The sequence below is a fragment of the Saccopteryx bilineata genome, chromosome 5, assembly GCF_036850765.1.
Source record: "Saccopteryx bilineata isolate mSacBil1 chromosome 5, mSacBil1_pri_phased_curated, whole genome shotgun sequence".
Lineage (NCBI taxonomy): Eukaryota > Metazoa > Chordata > Mammalia > Chiroptera > Emballonuridae > Saccopteryx > Saccopteryx bilineata.
The window spans coordinates 43,878,693-43,905,341 of NC_089494.1; the positions used below are offsets into that span (position 1 = coordinate 43,878,693).

A 26,649-nucleotide genomic window follows, 5' to 3' on the forward strand; every position below is an offset into this window, starting at 1 on the left:
TCGTAAAGTCATGGTGCACTTTTGACCGGTCACAGGAAAGCATCAAAAGATGATAGAAATGTGAAATCCGCACCAAATAAAAGGAAAACCCTCCCAGTTTCTGTAGGATGATGTGGCAGCATGTGCGCATGCGCAGATGATGATGTAACACCGTGTATACAGCGGAGCAGCCCACAGCCATGCCAGTCGAGATGTGGATGGTACAGAGGAAAGTTCAGTGTGTTCTGTGGATCACTAAATTCGAATCCATGACCAAAGTGCAACGTGAATATCAGCACGTTTATAACGTAATGCCACCACATAGGAATAACATTACTTGGTAGGATAAGCAGTTGAAGAAAACTGGCAGTTTGGTGGAGAAACCCCATTCTAGTAGGCCATCAGTCTATAGAGGCTGCACGGGATAGCTACCTAAGGCGCCCTAAAAAATCTGTGCATGAGCCCACATCAAACTGCACTGAATAGGTATGAAACTGGGAGAGTTTTCCTTTTATTTGGTGCAGATTTCACATTTCTATCATCTTTTGTTGCTTTCCTGTGACCAGTCAAAAGTGCATCATGAGTTTATGGACACACTGTATATCTAGGTGCTCCTATATTAGGTGCATAAATATTTATAATGGTTATCTCCTCCTGATGGATTGCTCCCTTTATCATTATGTAGTGATCTTCTTTATTCCTTACTATAGCCTTTGTTTTAAAGTCTATTTTGTCAGATATAAGTATTGCTACCCAGGCTTTTTTTTTTTCATTTCCATTTGCATTAAATATTTTTTTTCCATCCCTTTACTACTAGTCTATGTGTATCTTTTGTTCTGAGTTGGATCTGTTTTATACAGTGTAGGTATGGGTCCTGTTTTCTTACCCATGCAGCTACTTTATATCTTTTGATTGGAGCATTTAATCCATTATTTTTAAGGTTATTATTGATATGTACCTATTTATTGCCATTTTATTCTTTAAAATTACAATCCTCTTTTTTTCAATTTCTTTTATTCCTTTGTTCTTTTTATAGCAGCCCTTAATATTTCTTGTAGTACTGATTTGATTGTAATGAATGCCTTGAGGTTTTGGTTTTTTTTTGTCTGGGAAACTTTTTATTTCTCCTTCAATTTTAAACGATAGCCTTACTGGATAAAGTAGTCTTGGTTGTAGGCTCTTACTTTGCATAACTTTGAATATTTCTTGCCAATCCCTTCTGGCCTCAAGAGTTTCTGTTGGGAAGTCCATGTCATCCTTATGGGGGCTCCTCTATAGGTAATTAACTGCTTTTCTCTTGCACCTTTTAGTATACTTTCTTTGTCTCTTAACTTTGTCACTTTATTGTCATTTGTCTTGGTATAACACTCCCTGAATTCCTTTTTAATGGGACTCTCTGTGCTTCTTGAACTTGTGTGAATTTTTCTTCATCAATAGAGATATTTTCAGCTATGATTTTTTCAGCTAGGTTCTCTATTATTTGTGTGTTCTCTTCTCCTTCAGGAACCCTTATGATGCAGATGTTGTTTTTCTTCATGCTGTCGCAGAGCTCTCTTAGAGACTCCTCAGTCTTTTTGCACCTCTTTTCATTTTGCTGCTCTGCTTCTGTGTTTATGTTTATCTTTTCCTCTAAGTCACTGATTCTATCTTCTGTTTCTTCCAACCTGCTGTTGATTCCTTCTAGTGCAATCTTCATTTCTGATATTGTATTTGTCATTTTTTTTTGCATTTTTCTGAAGTTGGAAACAGGGAGGCAGTCAGACAGACTCCCACATGAGCCCAACTGGGATCCACTTGGCATGCCCACAAGGGGACGATGCTCCGCCCATCTGGGGCACTGCTCTGTTGCAACCAGAGCCATTCTAGCACCTTAGGCAGAGGCCACAGAGCCATGCTCAGCGTCCAGGCCAACTTTGCTCCAATGGAGCCTTGGCTGCGGGAGGGGAAGAGAGAGACAGAGAGGAAGGAGAGGGGGAGGGGTGGAGAAGTAGATGGGCGCCTCTCCTGTGTGCCCTGGCCGGGAATTGAACCCGGGACTCCTGCACACCAGGCCAACACTCTACCACTGAGCCAACTGGCCAGGGCCTATTTGTCATTTTTGAATGGTTCTTTTTTTATGATTTCAATGTCCTTTTTGATGCTTGCTATCTTTTTATTTAGGTTCTCATTATGTCCATCCATTGTTTCTCTAAGATCCTTGAGCATCCTAAAAATCATTATTTTAAACTCTGTATCTGGTAGTTTTGTTACTTCCATTTCATTTAGTTCTTTTTCTGTGGATTTCTCTTATTGATTCATTTGGCTCACATTTATTTGTCTGTCTATTTTCTCTGTGTATTAGGTAGTACTGTCTGACTTTAAAATTTTTGTGGTATCTTTATGAGAAAGATGGGCTCATTGGTACTACTTCCAGGCCACTTGTTTTCCTTGTTTTAGGAATGCTTCTTGAGGATACTATTTTTCCTACTGTTGAATGTGAATATAATGCAGTTGGTCCTTTCATGTGTACAGTTATTCTTTTAGGCTGGCTGGCTCAAAGGGTCAACCTTGATCATGTGTATTACACACTGTGCAATGTCTAGAGCCTGGGGCAATTCAGAGATTAGGAAGTGTGGTGGGTATGGACAGCCCCAAGTGTCAGTCCCTCCAGATTTTTCTCACAGACTTCAGTAGCGTGTATCCCCCAGGATTCTGATGGGTGTGGCCTCTGAGACTCAGAGGTGTGGTCTGTAGATAAAATCAGTTTTGTAGATAAAACTTTACACAGCAATATATAGTCTAATCCCTAATATTAACCAACCACCATTCTAACAACATGCTTCTGTATGGGCACACATTATGTATCAGAAAGAAAAAAATGGCTGCCTAAGAAATCTTATTAAGCAAAAGGAGGTATTGCCATCTCTGAATTTGCTTGCCTTATTAGCTACATTTACTGCAGAACATACCTTCTGTCTAGTAGTCTACAAAATCAATAGTCAAAATAAAAATAATGCTTATTAAAAAAGAAAAATCTTTCATTTCAAAATATTTAACATCTTTTGATTCCAGTTTGTGATTTAGTAATAATTTGATATACATTTTTCCCCTGGTTTTTTAAATTTTAAATCTACAAGATTTTTTTTTTAGGTGAAAGGGAGGGAGATAGCGAAGCAGACTCCCACATACGCCATGACCAGGATCCACCCAGCCACCCCCTGTCTAGGGTCTTGAATCAACCGAGCTATCCTCAGTGCCTAAGGCTGATACTCAGACCAACCCAGCTATTCTCAGTGCCCAGGGCCAATGCTTGAACCAATAGAGCCACTGGCTGAGGGAGAAGAAGAGGGAGAGAAAGGGTGGGTAGAAAAAGCAGATGATTACTTCTCCTGTGTGCCTTGACTGGGAATCAAACTCAGGACATCCATACACTGAGTCAATAGTCTACTTATTGAGTCACCAGCCAGGGCCCAGAATACACTTTCAACCAGTGCAGGCTCAAGTTTATTCAGTTTTCAGTGCATGCTGCTGCATCTTTGAAATGAAATAGATCTGTTGATACAAGTGTAATTGGAAGTTAGATCAGAATGATTAAATGATCAAATTACTTAAATTAGACATATACTAAATTGCCTAAAGATGAAGAAACTGCTTGATTGGCAAAGGTTTACAGCAGACAGTAACTTTCAATCATTTTCCACCTCTGCAGTAAACACTGACTCATACTTTGAAGGATAAATGATCTGAAGGATAGCAATAACAAAGATTGGCATAAATTTAATAATCATTAAAAAAAAAAAAGTTGACTGAGTTTTCTCTCTGAATAGAAGATTCTGACCAATGCGGAGTCTTAACCATTTTGACCGTCATGATGGAAAAAAATAAGAAAATTACATAATATGTTTATTTTTTAAATTTAATGCAGTGACTTTGGTTAATAACATTATGTAGGTTTCAAATGTTCAATTCTATGGTACATCATCTGCATACTGCACTGTGTGCTCACCATCCAAAATCAAATCTCCTGTCACTGTATATTTGACTCCCTATACCCTTTACTACCTCCTTCCACCTCTCCCTTCTCCCTTCTGATGCCGCCATACTGTTGTCTGCGTTTATGGGTTTTTTGTTTGTTTTTCTGGTTTGTTCATTTATTGCTTTAGTTTTCTATATCACGTGTGAATGAAACCTTACAGGTTTTAACTTTTTATTTTGTCTGACTTATTTTGCATAAAATAATTGGATCTTGGAATTAGAATAATATGGTTTTTAATGCAAAAAATATACATGGTTATTGAAGTTTAATTATATGCACTGAATGTAACCTAGGGCCATCAAACTCTGGGTACATTTATGATTCACACTGATTATTAAAGACTGATCTTTAGGACATGAAATTCATCACCATGTTTAAAATAACCTAATCTACTTAACAGGGATATTTGCCCATGGTTTGGTAATTAAGTATCAAAATATATAACAACTTCTACATGGTGAGCACTCCATTTAGTTAGTCAATATTTATTGTATATCCACATGAGCTATGCAATTAACAAAAAATAATATTTCTTATATGTAAAATAAATATTTTCCTTGATAATTAAAGATAAATAATATGAATTTATCTAATTAGCCGTATTGTTTAAAACAAAATTTTGTCTTGTCTAAGTCACTAAAATATAAACATATTTTAGGTCAGGAAGCTATTTATTTACTCATTTATTCAGCAAATATTTACTGAGTGCCTATTATGTGCCAGCTACTGTTCTAAGGGTGCAGAATACAACAGGAACAAAACAGACAAAATCACTTTCTACACGTATCATATACTGAAGTAGAGAAAACAGACAATTTAAAAATCAAGTATGTAATATAATGTTAGAGACGGAAGAGTGTTGATTTTGATAAGATAGTCAGGGAAGGTTTCTCTGGAAAGGTCATCTTTGAGCCAGGCAAATATATGGCATAAGAACAGTTCAGGCAAAGAGAACAGCAAGTAAAAAATCCTGGTGGCAGAGGCATATATGGTGTGTCAAGGGAGCAGTAAACAAAGTCCTACTGGAGCATGAAAAGGGTTGAGAAGATTGATATTAAAAGGGAATTGGAGGGGTCACCATGGGCCACATCATTTAGGGCTTCATAAACCCTGGTGAGAACCATAGATTTTATTTTAAGGTCCATGGGAAGCCTTTGCTGAGTTTTGAGCAAGAGAATGATTTGGTCTTGTTTGCATTTTAAAAGCATCACCCTAGCTGTGCTATGAACTGACTCTATGGAAGCAGAATAGAAACTGGGAAAGCAATCGAGTCTTCATTTCTCTGATGTCTTTTAAATTATACATATATATATGTATATATATATATGTATATATAATCTAGAGGCTGTCATATATATATACACACACTCAACTCACCTTTAGGTGTTTTTTGTCCTAATTAGTATCCTAATTTTGAATTAGTCTCTAAATTTTTTTTCCATGTCAGAGAAGAAAATTTTTTAATTGTATGTACTTTTACTAATTTTTCAATATCTTGTCATTCTAATTTTTTCTCAGTAAAATATTTTCAATCTCTTATGATCCAAAATATTTTCCAGTCTACATAATGGATAGAAAGCTAAAACCACCTCAATTCTTTCTAGATAAAAATATATTTGTAATTATATTGTTACTTTTGATTAGAACTTTACATTTAAAAAGTATTTTTTTATATTAGAAAATCCCAAAATAGAGAACAAACCAGTTGTGTATTTAGGACTACCATTTTATCAGGGAAATATAAGCTGAAACCCCAGCTCATGTTGAAGGAGCCCCTGACTGATGCAACATCTGGACGAGTAATGAAAGCCTCCTGTACGGTTTTTTGGCATTGGTCCTATTAGTGCCTTGATATGTGTTTGATTATGATCTCAGCAAGTCCCAAGTCTGCCTGCCTGACAACTGTCAAATCTTGGTAGATCATTATGGATGAGAAAGGTATAGGATACATGCTATTCAGTGACACAAACAGTAAATAAATCCTGTTTGAATAAATCAGCTTATAGTTGTTATAATCAACTATAAGCTGATTTATTCAAACAGGATTTATTTATTTTTTATCTGCCCAAATAGTGAGACACTTAAAGATTCTTATTTTGAAAAAAATATATAACATGTGATATTATTTTGAATTCAAAGAAATTATAATTTAGTCTTCCTTATGATAGAAGACTGATAATTTATAAAATGGATGAATAATATTGATAAGGGTTAATCAAATTTCTAATATGCATTATATAGTATATAAAGTCACAACAAAGTTAAAATAATGATAATATTTCAAGTGTCAGGTAATAATTTATGATAACTCTAGTGTTTATTATAACCAATAGCTTATTGGTTTCATTGAAATAATTTCTACTCTTAGAAATAAATCAAAACATTTTAAAACACATTTTGTGTTCCTGTAAAAGTCACTTACTAAGACTAAAAAAAAGTCCACATTTGATTATGCAATTGAAAAAAACCTTCTGAGATGAAGCCAAAAGCAGGACCATTTTGCACATAGAAATGCAGACATTTTAATTAAAATAAAAAGAATAGCAGCATTAACAAATAACTTTAGCACAAAAAAAGTAAATGAGAGCAAACAGAATCCAAAGTGACTTTATGTATGTTGCTATGGACATTTATTTAAAATCCATAAATTGAATTTCTTCTTACTATGTTTAAAAGTATAAGTAGATTTATCTCTCATTTTACTTATATTGTCTCTGCATATAAATGCATTTTATAACATCTTTATATATAATATACTTAAAAGCCTTTTTCTACATTATAATCGAGAATGTTGATCCTTTCTCTGTTCTAAATGGTAAACTCCTATGCTAGATACAAAGCTCCATGAAAAGCAGGGAAATTTCTATCCTACATACTTAGATTGTATATTGACTTAAATATTTGGACAGAGAGAAGGCAGTAAAGAACGTTACATTTGGACAGATAGCAGGTGGTAAAGAAAGAAAAGTAAGAAAAGTAAAGGACAAAGATAACAAGGGCTAGGAAAAATGTAGGAGTGAAACAAACTTATTTTTAGCATTATTCAGTACCATGAGCTTCTCAGCTTTTACACGATTTTGTAATATTTCTGAAAAATCATAAATAAACAGTGGTTTCTATATTTTGGAAGTTGCATAAAATAAAAACTAGTAAAATGTACAGGCATTGACAAATATCTCATCTTTAAAATAGAATATACTGGAGATGTTATCTGTTAAGAGGTGTTTTTTCTCTTACTCCCCCTAAATTGAAAGAGACATTAGATTTTTTTGTATTTCCAAACATGGAAGAAAAATATTCAATTTATAAATTTGTGCTAAATATGCATGACAAATAGTTCTTTTATCTATATTGGGTCAAAGCTTATTTGTAGTTGATCAATTAGGTAAAGATGGAAAGATAATGTAGTTATGTCCAACTTGGAATGGACCAGAACAATTTAATGTAAGATGAAGAATAAACTCCATGTGAAAAGAAAACAGCAGAACCTGACCACCAAATATCACCTGAAGTTTTTCCTATTTCTTCTCTGATTACACCCTCAGATATCCATTTGAGGTGAGTGTCTTTATGAGCTGGGAGTAATTTTCTATATTTTACAGATGCATCAAGTAACCTGCAAAATTAAAATAATAACTCAGGTTATCGTTCATTCGATAAGCATTTATTAGGCACAAATAATGGGCTGAGGCCCTAATAACAAGATCTATTTATAAGTTCATGCTCTTCCCACTATACTCCAAAGACAGGTGACACAGGGCAGAATAAAAAACAAGTGAATAAAACTATATAGGATAAAACAGCAAGCAACCTAGTAGAAGTAGCAGGAGCATCAGCCCCAGGAAGGAAGCAGTCTCAGTTGACAAAAAAGCATGATCAGAGCCCTGCATAACAGTAGTTGGGAATCAATGAATAAATTACTGTTTGGAAGGACATTAAGGGAATGTTGAAAAATCAAACACAATCCTCATGCATCTATTTATTCATTACACCATTATATGTAGCATGTATGTGGTGTGCACAACACTGTGCCTCAGGATCAGAGGGGGCAGAGGATATTGCCAAACTCATTTTAATGTAGAGGTTTTAGCAGAAGGAGCAAAGATTGTAAAGATGGTAGGAAGACAAGGAAGTGCTGGATAAATAGAAATAATTAGTAATATAAGTATAAGGAAACAAAATGTCTGAATTTTAGAGCTGAACACGGTAGATATCTGACTGGGCCAGTTTGTCCTTCCAGAAATCTAGCAGCTAGAGAGGTCGAGTGCCTGCACGAGACCCCAGAGTCTTGACTCCTGGCACAAGGTTCTTTCAGTGGCCTGGCCTGGCTTCCAGAACCCTCTATGGCTCTGTGTCCTGAACAGGACACATATGACATCATTTGCAATAAGAAACACAAGACAAGAGTTTGAGTTATCATGTATAGTACTTTTGAAATGAACATACAGGAGAGAAGTCAACAGGGGAAAGAGGGTGAAAAATAATACTGTTTCCTCAGTGGAGAAAAGGACTCAGAAGTCTATTGGCACAAGTCTCACTGCTTAAAGTTCTGGTCCATGCATCACAGCCTCTGAGAATCTGGACTCCGCAGCTAGAAGCCATTATTTCTCCACGCTGCTGTCCAAACACATTGTCCACGCCAGCAGAACCCAGCTCTGATGACACTGTTTTATGGATACTTGACTTTTCTTATTTCATTGTGATCTCTGTTGCCAGCTGGGATCACATGGGCCATATCAGTGTCTCTGATGTCCAAATATTGGCACCAAGTAGGTATTTTGTACTTATGGGATTAACCTAAATAAGAATTGTGATAAGTGAATTTGCGTGTGCTTAGGAATTTTAAAAAAGCAGTGGGTGATGGGAATGCATCTGCCAGTAATAGCTGCAGCTCTACAAACACCGTTAGCAAGAGGACCTATGGGAACTCACAGCAGGAGGCAGTCACCCATCCTTTTCCTTCTTACCTTTTAAAGCTTATTATTTTTGAGAATAGTCTGAAGCCTTCTTCTTTCAAGGTAAAATGTTCAAACATTTCTATGTAAATGCCTTCATCCCAAGGGCTTTGGAATAGCTCACAACTATTTCTGGCCAACGACACTGCCATATAGCCCTGTATAGAGCAATGAGAACACACTAGCAATACTGCAGGAAGTCAGTGCCGATTTGGGCCAGTAAACTAAAATGCCACCATGTGTTTGCTAGTTTAACATTTCAGTGAGTCAAGAAGCAATAGAAGGAGAGAAAGAGGAAGACTGAGAAGATTCCCTTCAATAATAAACTCTGCTTGAAAGTCATATTTATAGAGACACAAGCTCAATCTTAGTTATTTATGAAGAAACATTTTATTTCACTGGAATTTCTCCAGGTACATATAATTTTTTTTATGTTTGGTTTAAGCAGTTTACAAATGAATCATTCAGATCTAAATCAATGCAAAATTTATTTACTAAGCATGGTAATGTAATCATTTTAGCCCAATTGTCAAATTTAATATTTTTATTTTTAGTTATATTTTGAAACTCTCAAAGATGACATAACACTTGCTGCTCCACCACCTAGCTTTAACAAATACAAACATTTTACCATTTTTGTTTTTGATCTTTTGTTAAGCAACATAACATTACAGATAAAGTTAAGGCATCCTCCTTCTTTAATTATTTTCCCCATCTTCTCTTTCCAGGGTTATGGTACAGATTCCCTCTGAATATTTTTATTATAATTTTTATTATCCTAATAATGACATTTATGATACATATTATAATATGTATTAAATATTATTTTAAATGCAAATTAAAATTAAGTTGACCCTAAAATTAATCAGTAAAAAATAAAGGATGATGTAATCATAAATGGAGATCATTTGATACAACTTTTAATTATGAATGGGCTTAGTTCATGCCAGAATAATTGAATCAGTGCTTTATTTTTATGCCCAATTATAACAGCATAAACTTTGTTGATATCAATCTGCAAAAACTATGTCAAAAAAGCACAGAGAGTTAATTCCGTAAGGAAATGTTATAAGTATACAAATGTCATCATATTTTCTTACCTTTATATCACAAGACCAATAAAATTGACTTAAACTTGTTGGACAGATATTTTGTTGTTTCCAGGCAACACCCACCATTCATTCAAAACACACACACACACACACACACACACACACACACATGCTTTCTCTCTTCCTGCTTATCTCCAAGCTCCCTGAGAGCCAAGGAATAAAGGAGAATATATTAGGTTTTAAACTGACATTATCTACCAAAAGGAGATATGCCAGATCATCAAGTGAGACTACCTTTTTTTTCTCTGTGAAGCATTATCATGAATGTCCTTACAGAAAAATAAATAAAATTTAAACAAGCAAATCAAAACCACCTGAACAATGTAGCCGATAATATTTTCACTGGCAATTTTTTCCACAGAACAGTTTTGCATCTACTGTTCCTTATATCTCATGGATAAAATCCAGGGTGTGATGTTAAATTGAAACTTGTAGAAAATCTAGACTGTAATGATGTTCACACATATTTACTCCCGAAAGTCCTTTGTCAAATGAAAGCATACCAGAGGGCAGGCTTGTAAATTCTGAACATAAAGGCGTCCCACTGACTGAGAGGGTGTAGCAATCGATCCCACAGCTGGGCCCACAGGAAAGCACTGAAACATTCCACATGATTGTGACAGAAGAAGCAAGTGAAAATTTAGTCTGTAACATAATCAAATGTGATTTCCCCCCTCATTTCATTGTATTTTTTTTTCAACTATTTATTCCGGGGCTTTCTCTCTTCATTATGTATTAAGAGCCATCTAGTTGGAGAGACCACACTTCTTAGTAATCACAGAGTCACTCTTGGTTATTGAAAATGTTTTCCAGCTTAATGAGCAAGAGCATACACATGATGCTAATGAGGATTTTTTGTTTCAAGGAACTTTAAAAAATGTATATGAGGAAGAAGAATTGTTGACTTTAATTATTTTAAGATGTAAATGCAGCTGCTTCAAAAAGGAAAAGAATCCTGGAAAAAAATGCAACCATGATACAGAAAGCAGGATCATGAGTCCAATCCTTCTTCAACTGTATCATGTAGACCGAAGAGGGGCTGCCTTAGGGGGAACCTTATTTGCTCTCTAAGGCAGTGGGCAAAACAGTATCTTCTGCCACAGTCGTCTTAAATTAATCCAGAGATCAGACAGGGTATGCATTAAGGTGAGGCGTACTTCACTTTAAACTGCAGTTAGGGTGCTTACATGCTGTCAGGGTAGAACCCTGCTTGCCTCTGTCTCAGTAGAAAAGAAAGAAAATTATTTCAACCAGGAGAGAAAAGCATGCTTTCCTGAGTCCCTCACGCAGCTGCCTCCCTGAGCCTGCCTGCTCCTCTCATCACTTACCGATTTGGAACACAAAGCAGATCAGGAAAAAAGCAGGAAAGGGTAGAGCAGGAAATGCACGAAGGTGATATTTTTGCCTTTGTGGTTGGCTGTGATATGCCTTAAGTATCAAATCACTAAGCCCAATTGTGTCTTCTTTTTCTTTCTTAACATGAATGCCTCAGTCCTGGGCTTTCCCTCATTCCCTAGCTGATGCAATAGCCTGATGACTAGTCCCTCTGCTCGCACTCCAACGTGAGCTTAATCTTCCTAAAGCACCCCTTTCATCATGTTGACCTTCTCATCACCCCATGCTCAGAAAGCTCTCAGGACTCCCCATTGCCTAGAAGATAAAGGCTGCTCCTTGGACTGGAATTGAGGACCTTTACAATCTGTCTAGAGTGTTGTCTTCTGCCACTTTTGATGGGAAGAGCTTATACCAATCAGAGCTATTCATGGTCCTCCAGCACCCAGTGCTGTGTCTGCCTCCACACATTGCCCCATGTCATTCACATTACCACGATTCTGTTAAATCCTACCCATCTTTAGAGGTAGTTCAGTTCCCACCTATTTCTCCCTATCTTAAACCTGAGAATCTTGCAGAGTAGCTAAATGCCTGGCATAGGGGAGCCCTTGCACAGTTTTGTCTCCTTTATCACCACTGTCTCTTGCTTTTATTTGGTAAATCAGTTCTGCTGACTGCTCTACCACTGATGTTTTTGAATCAGTGCATTTAATCACTTGTCCCTGTCACCACACAGATAACACCTGTAGCATGTGGAGGAAAGCATTTTAATACATGTCACTGAAGCGTGTATGTTAAACAAGAATATTAAACTCCTTATAATGGAATGAAAGGGAGAAAGAAAAAGAGTGTGGTCAGAGCCAGGATAGCTGAGAAATCTCAACAGACTACGCAAGCTATCTGCCTCAGAGAGCTAAGGAACTTGCTTAAAATGCTGATTTGAGTCCTACCTCAGACCTAATGCATCAGAATCTCTCATGGTAAATCTTGCACACAATAAATTTGGGAAATCTCTTAGTCTTAAAAGGTAAGAAAGTATTTACTATAATTACAGCCCACCACAGCTGCACAGCAGAAGCACCTGTAGCATTTCTGATGACCACAGTCACCTTGACCTCACACCTCAGTGAGAATCTCTGGGTTGGGGCTCAAGGTTGAAAATATTCTGCAAGAGTTGGATCTGCATCTAAGATTGGAAACCATTAAGCCAAAAGTTATTAATGATCAATATTAATTGGGCAATTACAACTTCTCAGAACCATTGTTAAGCAATTTATATACATTATTTAATTTAATTCCTATCATCCTAAATTACTTTTATTTTCACAGGCTTGGGGAAGTTAAGTAACTAATCCAAGGCCATATAGCCATATAGCTAGTATATGACCAAGCCTCAATTAAATATAGGTCTAATACCAAATTCCAGGATCCAGCCTCATTCCCCATCCACTGTTCTTATTACATTAGACATTATTCTTGTATGTGGCCGTCTGTATCTTTCCCAGAAATGGCTCTCCCTAGTCAATATGTGATTCTGGTTTTGCAAGTTCTGGCACCACGAAGAGAAGGTTTCCCTGACTCAGTTTCCCTCCATGTAGACACCCATCGAATATTTATTTGTTGTCCAAGGTGCTTCCTCAATATTCCTGAGAACTTCCCATTTAATAGACCAACTTCTGTCTATGCTTTACCTCCTTATGAAGAGATAGATATTAATGGCAACTAAGATTTTTCTACGTACAAGATAAGCCTGGTCCCTTTGGGAAAATCTCACTGCAGGTCTGGTAATGTGTCTGAAGAAGGGTGTTGTTCCTCCCAGGTTTCAAAATGAAATGGATAGTCCTTTTCCAAAAAAAAAAAAAAAAAACCCACAAAACAAAAACTATGTGTGTGTGTGTGTGTGTGTTGGCCCAAATTTACATCTGTAACCTGAGTAACAATATGGTAAACTTTCTAGTCTTACCTCTCAACCAGTGCTTTTACACACTTAGTATAAAGGTTTTAAGTTTTCACAAGATTTTTACAGCTCATTTATTTCCCTCAAAACTCACAGTAAATTCTGAATTAGTTTCTTTATAGATAAAATACTTAAAATTGCATTTCATCAACAGAAGTGATGTGAGAGTTAATGAGTAAATAGACTTAAATTATATCACAAGGGTCTTGCATAAAAGGCACACACTATTTTTACTCTTACTAAGATAATGCAGCTCATCCAATACAGTTCTGATGGAGCATAGACAGCAGCTCTGACTTCATTTACTGGCCAGTCCAGAAGAGGTCTGTCTAATACCTCAGAGACAGGCTCCAAGGGAATAAACCAGTCAAGATCCAAAAACAAACCAGAAAGCCATCCTTACTGCAACCTTACTGGTTGCCTTAAAACTGATTAGAAATACTGTATGGTCAAAATTTGGAATAGACACCCAGTCCTTCTCCCAAGGACCCTGGGAGAAGAGTAAGTGACTTGCATGTGTAACGGATGAAACAAAATCTAGTGAAATTTAGAGGGCAGCTACAAACCAGACGTTTGAATGAGTAATTTGCTACCTGGCAGCATTAGCATTCTCACACTCCTGGATGATGTGGCATTCCTAAATACATGGGAGAGGCACACTCACCTCATTGCAGAACGTCCTTGAGAGAGACATTTTAAGAGAGGCAGAGAACTAAATTAAGTCAAGTCCCCCCCCCACCAAATAAAGCATTCATGGGATAATTATAAATGTATGTGGGTTGTATTAGACACTACCTTTTATTTTCTATAATTTAGGTATTTTACTCCATCAAGTGCTTTTTAAAAATTATTGGCTGTTTCCTTTCTTACAGTTTAGAGAGCTAAGGATTTCAGTCAATGTTAATTTTTCTTTGAAGGATTTTTAAGGGTTGTATTTCCACATAGAGACCCCTAAAATTATTATTTTCAAGTAAGACTTATTCTTTTTCTTCATAGCCTAGAAGAAAAGAAATCTATGTGCTTGCAGTGCCAAAATGTCAAAAGACTAAGATAGGTTAAAAAAGAAGAAAAGAAAAAGGAAAAAAAACCCTACAGGCATCTATGCAGTCCTCAGCCTAACAAATCCTTGGCTCATGTTAAATACTTGTGACATGCTGTAATTAACTAGTTACTCCTCTCAGAATGGATAATAATGTAATTATTTGCCTAAGGCTGGGAAGAAAGGATAGTTCTGTTTTAAAAATGTCTGCTTCTCATTTCCGGAGAAAAAAAACAACAAAAAAACCCTGGATTAATTTACATAAGGTGCTAAAGTACAGTGACCTGCAACCTCCGTATCACACTGTATAATAATTCTGCCACCTTCTTATCAGAGCCTTATATTTTTTTAGTGGTTTAAAGTAGCAAAAAACTAAGTCACTGCCATGTTTAAATTATACTGGTTCCCCAAAACTATACCTAAACACCACGAAATATAAGTCATAGCCTGTTAAACGTCTCCTGTTCACAACTGGATTCCAGTACTGTTGAAGCCACTGAGGGCTAGTGCTGTTCCCTTTGTGCAGACACGAATAAAAGGAGGAAGGTGAACCTTAGTTCTTCAAAGACCTTCTCCTTCCTTAGAGAGTCCATGTGCCAAGTGGCACAAAGTTAGGTGGGAGTTTAAGTGAACATATGACTGGTTCCCTCTCTGGTGTGTTAATGTCCAGAACAATGACTGTTTTCTTTAACTCCCTCCAAGCCATCCTAGCATTATCACAGCAATTAACTCAACATGCATTTATTGAAAACTTGCTATGATGTACTGTACTAGGTACCAGGAAATCAATGGTGAAAAAGACACAGTGCCCTTGAGAAGGTTGCAGAAAAGTAAAGGAATAAACTCGTAAATAGGCACATTAACAATTCGGTATAGGCCACCACAGAGTCCACTTTACACACACAACACTCACAACTTCATTCACTCATGTAAACACACAAACCCTCCACCCCATGGATGTGGATTTCTAAAAATTTCAGAGTCTTTAAAAGTTCTAGAGACTTGGAAAGATTTAGTGCTAAAATTTTTCAATTTTGTAATTTCGGTAGTCAGTTTGGGTGTGGGGTTATTTTTGTGTGTATGTGTGGTCAGTCTAAGCGTGTTTTATGTGATGCCACCATTACATAGAGTTTTGTTAAAGAAGAAATATTCTGAACAACTGATGTCTTAAATTGTCAGATTAGTTAGTCATTCTGACACCAACTCAGAATGTCTTAAAATGCATATTCACTTATATATCACTGATATGAAAAAGCCTGGATCACTTGTTTGGGAATACAAAGACTAAAAATCAATGTGATTTAAATTCATAAAATCATGACAAATATTCCAGCAGTAGGCATAGCCTTGTTTTTCTTTTTTCAAGTATTATTCAAGTAAATATTCCTCTAATTAGTTAATAGTAGGAATTTGGGTCAGTCTTGTTTTTTGTTGTAGTGAACAGTATGTAGAACAGTGCGGGCTCTGGCATCAGACTGCCTATGTTTGAAATTGGGTTCTTCCTGTACAATTTGTGTGACTCCCTCAAGCCTCAATTTTCTTATCTGTAAGATGGAGGTAGTAACAGTAGCTACCTCATAGAGCTAGGAAAGAAAAGGAGTAATAACATAGAAGGCACATAGCACTGGGACAGACACTATCATTAAGTTAACTAATATTATTATCATTATCTTCAAATTCAAGTGAATATTAATTTGATCTCAGTGAGAACACTTAATATTTGCCAAGAAAATTGTTCAATGGTTTTCAGGCCATTTCAGCAAATTGTCAAAGCTTCTTCCACTTATTCAAAGAAAAAAAAATATTCTCCAGACCTCCAGTTTTCAGTGGTTGATGAAATTCATGAGCAAAACGTTTTATTATACTCTTGCATTTATTTAATATATAGAAGGCCATAGAGGAGGGAAAAAGAAGGGAGATATAATAATAGTGTACAGCAGAGAAAAATATAAATAGAACCCATGCTTTTATAAGGCTTATATCCCAGTATAACTGTACCTTACTTTTACCTCAAAGAACCAAGATTCTCCTTTTGCAATGAGAAGAAAAATACCAAATGTCTATACTTTTTTCTTAGCCATCCTCTAAAAACTTGATTTGAGGCAGCAAGAGTCCGGAATTTCCAAAGGGAAAACAAACTTGAAAGGAGGCCCTGCGTGAGCAATGCTAGGAAATGAAAGAGAAGATGTCAGCAGCAGAAAATAACTAAATTCAGATCAAACGAAAAAAAAAAAAAAGCCAATTAGAAAAGAAGAATTTTTATAAGATATCCTGAACAACTGTGTTAATTTGGTGCTATGGCTTAACGTTAAGAAAATTTTTCACTGAAACATTGAATCAAGCCAATTCATTTGAACCAAGTTGTCAGTCTTTTTTTTTTTTTTTTTTTTTTGTCAAGATTATGTATGTTGTACATCTCAAAATGTTTTTGGTCTTAATTTGCAGATACCCGCAAAGTCCTTGATAGGTTACAAGAGCTACAGATAGACAGGAGAGAGAATCTACCTTTCTCTCTGTTCTTCTGCTAACAAATAATTATTTTGGTGTCTTTTATGGTGATAGTCCCTAGAGTTTAACACAATCCTGAAAACTTAAACTGGCTTGCCGGTAAATGGAACCACCTTTTAAAAAATACAAATGCCTGATCTACAAAGTCACTTCTCTAGATCTACTATGAAAAAGATCAAAAGCTCTCTGAAGATATAGGCAGCTCCTGATCTCAGATTTTTCAGATGTCAGGAATCAGTCTAGATAGCAATGTCATGATCCCAGTAGCTGTCACCACATGGCAACATCACAGCCAAAGTAGGAACACCACTTCTCAATGACTTGAGCATTTAGAGATGGGTCCATCTGTCCTATTTGTTTCTAAATAGGTGAGAATAAAAATGACTGTGTTCTTGAAGCAATTCTCTTACAAAAAAAGAAAAAAAAGGTGAATTAGCACATTTTCTGCCAGCCTTTTTCACAGAGATCTAGATAATTCTAATATAGATGGTCTAGAGAGGACTACACTCTGAGAAGCACTGGTGTGTAGACAAACCCTCACACAGTCAGCGAACCCATCAAGCAGTGATTCTCAGGAAGCGAGACTGATTCCAGGCCCCTTGCTTGAGAATGCAGAATTCTAGGCTCTACCCTCAGATTTACCAGAGCACCGCAACCTCCTGATGAATTGGTGTATTTTAGTGTTCCTGAAAATTTAATACACATTCCATAGCAAGACGAAAAGGGATTGCATTTTACTTTAATGCATCCATAGATGATCCCCATTCCACATTTACTAGCTTTCTGACCTTATATAATACCTTTGGTCTATAAAATAGCTGTTTTGGCAATTAAATAAAGCTACACATGTTAAGAACTCAGCAAGTAATAAGCTGCTTGTTATTGTTATCATTATAGTATATGCCCAACTCTAAGAAAGCTATTCAGAAATAAAATGTGTAGTTCATCACTTTGAGAAGCATATCATCTAATTAGAAATATTGTAAACTATTAATAAACATTTAAAATATAGCAATAAATATTTGCAAACAAAGAAACAACATGATATTCTGAGTAACAGTATATTGTAATATATAGAAAATTATAATAGGAAAACATCATTAGAAGTGTACTTTAGGCCCTGGCCGATTGGCTCAGTGGATAGACCATTGACCTGGAGTGTGGATGTCTGGGATTTTATCCCTAGTCAGGGCACACATGAGAAGCAACAATCTGCTTCTCTTCCCCCTGCTCCCCCCCCCTTCTCTCTCTTCCTCTCCCACAGTCAGTGGCTTGACTGGCTTGAGCAAAGGCCCAGATGGGGGTTGCCAGGTGGATTCTGGTTAGGACACATACAGAGAGTCTATCTCTCTGTCTCTCCTCCTCTCACTTAAAAAAAAAGTGTCCTTTAAAATATCTAATTCTAATGCAGGTGACCTAATTCTCATTAAGTCATCAAATTTTGATTTATATCAGGAAACATACTAAGATCATGAGTGATAACATAATTTAAAACTGAAGTAGAGAAAGAGTAGGGGGCAGGGGCCATGGAATAGGCTTCAAGGGGCTCGTGAAACCCCTAAAACATTATACAGAGTTGTGTATCTGAGTATGGACATTTCTGAGGAGAGATAAATGCCTTCCCTTTGATTTTCAAGGGGCTTAGTGGCCCCCCAAAAATGTTAAATATCACTGAAGATTTCAGTTTGGCACAATTTATGCGCATCCTCATGTATGCTGAGGGAATTTAACTTCTGATTGCCTTCCAAATAGTCTCCTTGTTTACTTTCTGTTAAATATCATCTGCATCATTTTCCCCAGGCTTTCACCATCCAAATATCCGGAGTAGAAAACTAACACAGTAAGATTTCATTTAAGGAGATTGTAAAGCAGTTTCATGGCTACTTCAGCCTATTCAGAATCTGCAGGCATCAGCACAGAGGTTTATGAACGTGTTTTAAATGTTCCGGTGGCAGAGACTAACTGATGATTATTTTCTGAGTTTTTCCTTTTTATTTTTTATCCATTGCTTGGTTGTTTGAATTATTTTTTATTAGTTCTGTGTATCTTTTTATATCAGCTAGAAAAGCAAAGAAACTTCCCCGGAAAAAAACAATCCAGTTTTGCCAACTTGCATTTTGCCAAGCTAGCAATTTTTCCACTTTGTGTTTTATTTATAATGTGATAACAACACTATTGATGTGACACGTTTTCATTTCTCTCATTCTTTAGGTGTGTGTGCAACATTGACTGCTCTCAAACCAACTTCAATCCCCTCTGTGCTTCTGATGGGAAGTCTTATGATAATGCATGTCAAATCAAAGAAGCATCGTGTCAGAAACAGGAGAAAATTGAAGTCATGTCGTTGGGTCGATGTCAAGGTAATGTTCCTACTAAAATTCATTTCAAATAATGTTTTTAGTCTTTGTGTAGAAATGAAAAGTGAAGATAACTGCTTTTTAGGCAGCTGGTTCATTTCCTAAAGGCAGTTCTGATTTATAATGGATAGTGGAGCCTACTGCAGCATTTGTGTTGATTATAAGAGTTTGAGGTCCTATCGACAATAGTTCTTATCTTTCTTTATATAATGGGACTGTATCTTCACAATGCCATAACACACAGAAACTAATATTCAAAAGATAACATTCTCCTTGCAGAGGTAAAAAAAAAAAAGTCAAAATCATTTTAGAGAACATTTTAAGATTTTTTTAAGACAACCTTGAAAGTAACCCATACTATTTTTATGTGTTGACTTAATAGAATTATTTTAAGTACACTTTTTAGAACAGGATATACCAAAATATTATATTTTATTTCTTATTCAGAAAAAAATTTGTTGATTTTTTTTACTTCTTATTTTTTTACCCAACCTATGTTAATTATAATTATGACCTCCTTGACCTAAACTTTAGAAAACTGTATTGTTCTATTATTCACCCTCAAACTGAAATTAACATTGTGAATCTGTCTTTGTATAAAGGATGCTTAGAAGTATAGTTGTAAAAATACCTTAATTGCAATGAAAATACTGCTGGGGGACAATATCTGTGACAGTAGAAATTAAGAAAGAGTTAATCATTCTTTATTGTTATTTTTTTTTTTACACAGATAACACAACTACAACTACTAAATCTGAAGATGGACATTATGCAAGAACAGATTATGCAGGTACATAATATTTTCTACTCCAAAATATGAGCACTTCTGCAAATAGTTCTGAGGACTCATTGTTTACCATTGAGCCTGAGTTGAACCTTATAAGACTTCTGATTTGACTAAGTCTTCTTTTTCTTCGTTCAGCCTTTCAATAGGCAAGAGTGAATTTTTTGAAACAAATAAGACACATTATTTTTGCCAGAGCTAAAGCAATTGTCAAAAATGTCAGTAAGATATAATTAACTTGTTTTGACAGCGCAAATGGTACAAATGACAAAACATTTATCAAATTAATGGGCATCATAGGAAATTAATGCAATTTTTGGCAGTATATTGTAATAAATGCAAATGTTCTTGTTTGAATAAAAGTCAACAATAAAAGTGTTTGCTAGTCTCTAAAAAAAGCTGGAAAGAAAAGATAGCTATAAATAGTAATACAAGCTGTCTCTATTTAGATAGAAAGTTAAAAAGGTATGTATAATTTATTTTAAAAAGTAATGTTTCTTTCATATACTTAGGAAGTAAAATGTATCACCTGACTGGGGGTGGCATGGCGCAGTGTCAACCTAGGATGCTGAGGTCTCAGGTTGGAAACCCCAAGGTCGTTTGCTTGAGCGCAGGCTCACCCGGCTTGAGCGTGGGATCACAGACATGATCCCACAGTTGCTGGTTTGAAGCCCAATGTTGCTGACTTGAGTAAGGGGTCACTGGCTCAGCTAGAGTCCCCTGGTCAAGGTACATATGAGAAGCAATCAATAAACAACTAAACTGCTGCAACTATGAGTTAATGCTTCACATCTCTCTATTCCTGTCTGCCTGTCTGTCTCTTTCTCTCTTTCTATCTCACGGAAAAAAAAAAAAACTGAAATGTATCTTCTGACACATACAAAATTACAAAGCATTTTATGTAAAAATGTACATTTTATTTAGCAATTATAGGGTTTTATTTTGAGGAGTATTTCTATCTAATGTAATTTTCCTAGGGTATGAAATAATTTATAAGTATGCAAATAGGATTTCAATAGATCCTTGAATTTTAATAAAATTAGGATAAAAAATATAAAAATTCAATTATTGAAGTTGATTACAATATGTGGGGTTTTTTAAGACAACTTTCCATTTAGCTATTTAACAGTTTTCCATTTAGCTATTAAGTTATTTGTAACTAGATTTATGGCTAAATAGTCAATCAAAATATTAATAAATTGTTTCTTATCTTTCAACATATAAACTACCACTCATTTTTTTGAAATTGCACTTTCCTCAACAATATTTCTGATGTTATATTTATATACAAACTAAATGATGAAATTGAAAAAAATTATCAATCAGACATTTTACTTATAAATATTTCAGACCTCTTAGAATTTGGAAATAATAAAAGAATTATTTTTAATTTTTATTTTTATCTTAATGTTTTTCAACATACAATAAAACTTTTCATGAGATAGTAATCTAGAATTATAGTGGACAGTGATACATGAAAAAAATTAATTCTACTATTATATAGCTGTTCCCAAAATGTCTAGGAGAGATATTAATAGGTGTTCCTTGAAAAGAATAGTTCATGATCAATATTTTGGAGAAGAGCCCAGTTAAATAAACATTTTTTTTTTTTACCCAGGATTTCTCATAGTTCCTGTGTGTAGTATAAGAAAATTTTGAGATATGTATCTTTTTTTGTTTATTTATTCATCTTTTTAATATGGACAATTTCTAATCAGCACAAAACACACATAAATGTAGGCTGGATGGTGTAATGAACCACCTGTACTCATCACTAAAATTCAATATAATCATCCCATGGCTGAACTATCTTTATTTCCAATTATCTTTACTTCCAACTTTCAAAATATGAGGCAATGAATACCAGAAATTACATCACTGCATTCATAAATACTTTAACTTGCATCTTTTACAGATCAAATGTTTTTTAACAATATTACAATGTCATTATCATACCTAAATAATTATGAATACATCTTTAAAACACATAACTTTTATTGAACTTATTTGATGAATAACATATTTTTTGTATGAGGCAATTATTATAGTACTAGTGTTCCCAAGAATATACTTTAGAATATGCTGATCTTTAGGAAAATATTAAAAGTAATAAAAGATAATAATAGATAATTAAGTTCTGAAGCTAATAATACATATTTTATATGTTAAATGAAATCAAATTTAAATTCTATATCTTTATTATATATAATAACTGTATCTTGACAGTGTTATAAGCCACTACCTGGTACTTTTAATTTTAGTGTAGCCTAAAATACTTCTAGATTTCATAAGGATCTTATTTTCACTCAAGGAGTAGCTTACTAACTTTGCTTAAAATACTTTTATTATTGTTTGGAAAAATAATTCACTTGGAAAACAAATTTTCTAAAACTTAATGTTCTATGAATATTTCTACATTGAACCATCCATCATCGGATTCATAGAAAAATTAAACAACCTTTTCCTGAGAATTTTGTCCCTGAAACAAAGAAATCTTCATGTTAATTATTGTAAATATACAAATATATGAGTTTCGGGTGGTTAAATTTTTATCCCAAAAATATTTCATATTTAAGTTTGGTTTCAAACAGTTTCTGATTATCAATGTCAATGCTTTTTTTTTTTTTTTTTAGAGACAGAAAGGGATAGATAGGGACAGACAGACAGGAAGGGAAAGAGATGAGAAGCATCAGTTCTTCATTGTGGCACCTCAGTTATTCATTGATTGCTTTCTTATATGTGCCTTGACTGGGGGGCTACACCAGATGGAGTGACCCCTTGCTTAAGCCAGTGACCTTGGGCTCAAGCCACTGACCTTGGGCTTCAAGCTGGGTGACCATAGGGTAATGTCTATGATCCCACACTCAAATCAGTGACCACACACTCAAGATGGTGAACCTGCGCTCAAGCCAGTGACCTCAGGGTTTCAAACCTGGGTCTTCTGCATCCCAAGCTGATGCTCTATCCACTGTACCACTGCCTGGTCAGGTTCAGTGTCAATGATTTTAATTGGCATTATTTTATATTTTATCACTTTATTGAACATGAAAAAGAAATACATGCAAATGAAAACTATTGTGTCTTTCAAAGTCTTCTAGTTTGCCATCAGATTTATGTATTAAATCCCCAAGAAAGACTTTTAAGATAAAAGTAAAGTTTAAAAACACATACTTGTTGAAATTCAAATTTAAGACAAGAATAAAGATGATGTCAATTAAGCTTGCAGTTTCTAATTAATCATTGATTATTTACTTAACAATTTTCTTTGACTTTAACTTAGATGTCTCTATCTTTATTGATGACTTTATTAAAACACAATGCATACCCCTAGTAGACATGATTAAAATAATAGTCATGTAACTCAACATTTCCAAGCTTCCAACAGTATTTGCATTTTCCTGAATTTTGGACCACAAACTTTGGAAAATTGAAAAGAAGACAGTTTGGAGACTCAGTATGTCACATCCTCTTAATTTATTTTTTTTTAAATGTGATTATTCACTTATTCCAAATAATTATTACTAAAACCTAAAATAAGAATAAGTTACATAAGCACTAAGATAAGTGACCATAATTTTACAACCTATCAGTAATAAGTAAATTAATTAATAAATTAATTAAAAAGCACTGGAAGTTGACTGAGAAAGCACTAAAGACAGAACAGCATGTCCTCCTAATTTCTATTTCACATGCTCAAAACTTCCCAAGGAGGGCCAACAGGAACTGCATGACTCATTCCTAGAAGTTTGCTGTGTGCTCACAGCTAATTTAATGTCAGTCATTTCCCCCATTAGGCAAAACATTCATGAACTCTCCCACCAGAGGGAAGTACTGATCTTAACACACTCATTTTTTCTGTATATGTCATTGCAACACCCCCCACCCGACTCTTAAACTTACCCTTTGTGCCTGTCTTAAAGCTTTTAATACAATAACAGACATTTCTGATTACAAATATGGAAATTTACTTTAAAGAATGCTTAAGTCTTAAATATGCTCTTTTATTTGTAATATTACCTTTAAAAAAAGAGAGAGATACCAGTAAGGACCAGCAGGTGCTGATTTACAAAAAGAAAAATGATAAAAAAAAAAAAGAAAAGAAAAGAAAGGAAGAAACTAAGGGAGCATCCAACAAGAACCTGAGAGCGTTAGAGCTGTGAATTCCATGATCCTCACGGGCACAGAACTGCTGTGGACACCAGGAAAGCAAAGAATTTGTCAGATCATCCCTGCCGGAATTACTTTTGGTTGTATCTGACTTTGGTCTCTACTCTGCCCTCTCTCCTTTAATGAAACACAAGGCATTAGTGAGCCCTGAATCAGAGCTTTGGTTGCCTTGAAACAAGGCAACGTGACAGGATCTTTGTCTGATAAGCTAAATAGGCCACTGAATGTTATTTTCCCCTCATCTGTCTAAAGTTTGGGCTTAGTGTTAGATCTTCCTCTTTACTTGCAAAAAGGTTTAGAGAACACAATTTTAGAAAACCACAAAGCTAGGGCTTTTAGGGATTTTCATTGTTAACATTAAACTTTCTGAAAGTTTTACAATAGCAAATGTTTTACATCTCTTGAAATTTGGAGCATTTTCTTTAAAAAATATTTTATATATAAATTATACACACACACACACACACACACACACACACACATACATTCTTCTCCCTCATGTCTTATAATAAAAAAAAAGTGAAGTTCAACTATTTTCTTTTTCATTATCTGGTATATGTATTTTCTGCTTGTGTTGTTTTTCTCCCTAAAAGTCTAGCCATGTTTCAGAAAAAGTGGCTACATATTTTTTTCAGTGCTAATGAGCTTACTTTCATAAATTGTTAGATGAAAAAAATAACATGAAGTTAAATTATTTTGTCTTTTATCATCCAGAAAATAAAATATATTTTCTTTTATGACATTCCATACTAGTTTTCAAAAGAAGTTTCAGTGGCTTATAATTAAAACATATTCAATAAGATTGTAAAGGGAAACTGAAAATGTAAAAGCAGAACTGTTGATAAAAATAAGTATATATTGGCCCTGGCCAGTTGGCTCAGCAGTAGAGTGTCGGCCTGGCGTGCGGGGGACCCGGGTTCGATTCCTGGCCAGGGCACATAGGAGAAGCGCCCATTTGCTTCTCCACCCCCCTTCCTTCCTCTCTGTCTCTCTCTTCCCCTCCCGCAGCCAAGGCTCCATTGGAGCAAAGATGGCCCGGGCGCTGGGGATGGCTCCTTGGCCTCTGCCCCAGGCGCTAGAGTGGCTCTGGTCGCAGCAGAGCAACACCCTGGAGGGGCAGAGCATCGCCCCCTGGTGGGCAGAGCATCGCCCCTGGTGGGTGTGCCGGGTGGATCCCGGTCCGGCACATGCGGGAGTCTGTCTGACTATCTCTCCCCATTTCCAGCTTCAGAAAAAAATACAAAAAATAAAAATAAAAATAAGTATATATCAACAACATAGACTATTACAGTTACTATATTGAGCCTTAAGTTTTCGTGCAACCAATGTGAAAAGAGAAATTATAGGTGAATCACTTGATTCAGAAAATATCTATATTTGCAGAGTCCCTGTTATATGCACTCCATTGCCCTGAGCTTCACAAAGGTGAACACGTCAACCTAAGTCTTTGCTAAAATGGAACTTGGGTTTTCATTGTCTGATAAAAATAAATAATCGGTTTGGAGATCAATGACAACATATCTCTAGTGCTAAATTCTAAAAGAAATATTTAACAGAGCATTGCCAGAAAACACAAATACTATCTCTGACAGTGATTTTTATCAAATAAGCCAAGAAGCTCTTTATAAGGCTGGAGATATTTTAATCAATTTTTGATAACATTTTAGAGGACAGCATTAAAACACGTATAAATCAATGATAGTGTTTCTATGGCAGACGGCAGTAATGAGTTATAGTTATGTATATTTCCAAATTGGGAAAAATAAATAAATGAGACAGAACGCTGAGGAAAACGACTGTGAGGGAGAGCTTATCTTCCTCATATATCTACAGGTTCAACAGGAACCGGGTAACAGAACAATCAGAAAGCCCAAAACAGATTAAAATTATGTCAGATTATGGTAACATAAATATCAATATCCCCTTTTTTATTAGCTGCTAATGAGAAAAGTACGTCCTGAGTCATATCTCCAGCCTTGGGAGGAAGCCAGGGTCTTCTTAGCTCTGAGTCTAGGTATAGGCATGCAGGGAGTCCATATGTCTACTTATCACATACTGCACTGTGGCTGTTCATCATTTCTTGTAACATTTAGGGAGGATTAATTCTTAGGAAATAGTCTCTTTAAAAACCTCTTGCTTATATTTAAGCAATATTATATTTTATTTTTTTAGTGAGAGAGAGAGACAGACAGACAGACTGGGACAGACAGACTGGAAGGGAGAGAAGTGAGAAGCATCAGTTCTTCTTTGTGGCATCTTAAGTTGTTCATTGATTGCTTTCGCATATGTGCCTTGACCAGGGGGCTCCAGCTAGGCAACTGACCCCTTGCTTAAACCAGCAACCTTGGACTCAAGCTAGTGAGCTTGGGCTTCAAGCCAGCAACCTTTGGGCTCAAGCCAGCGACCATGGAGTCATGTCTATGATCCCACACTCAAGCCGGCAG

The 26,649-nt window shown here is 35.6% G+C and overlaps 1 protein-coding gene across 1 annotated transcript in view; it reads left to right on the forward strand.

Moving 5' to 3' along the window:
* Positions 1 to 26,649, forward strand: part of TMEFF2 (transmembrane protein with EGF like and two follistatin like domains 2) — a 269,416-nt gene that overhangs the window by 193,963 nt on the left and 48,804 nt on the right. Inside the window, exons 6-7 of the mRNA XM_066279486.1 lie at positions 19,109 to 19,257; positions 19,985 to 20,044. Coding sequence (XP_066135583.1) covers positions 19,109 to 19,257; positions 19,985 to 20,044 — 209 coding nt within the window. The remainder of the gene's footprint in view (positions 1 to 19,108; positions 19,258 to 19,984; positions 20,045 to 26,649) is intronic.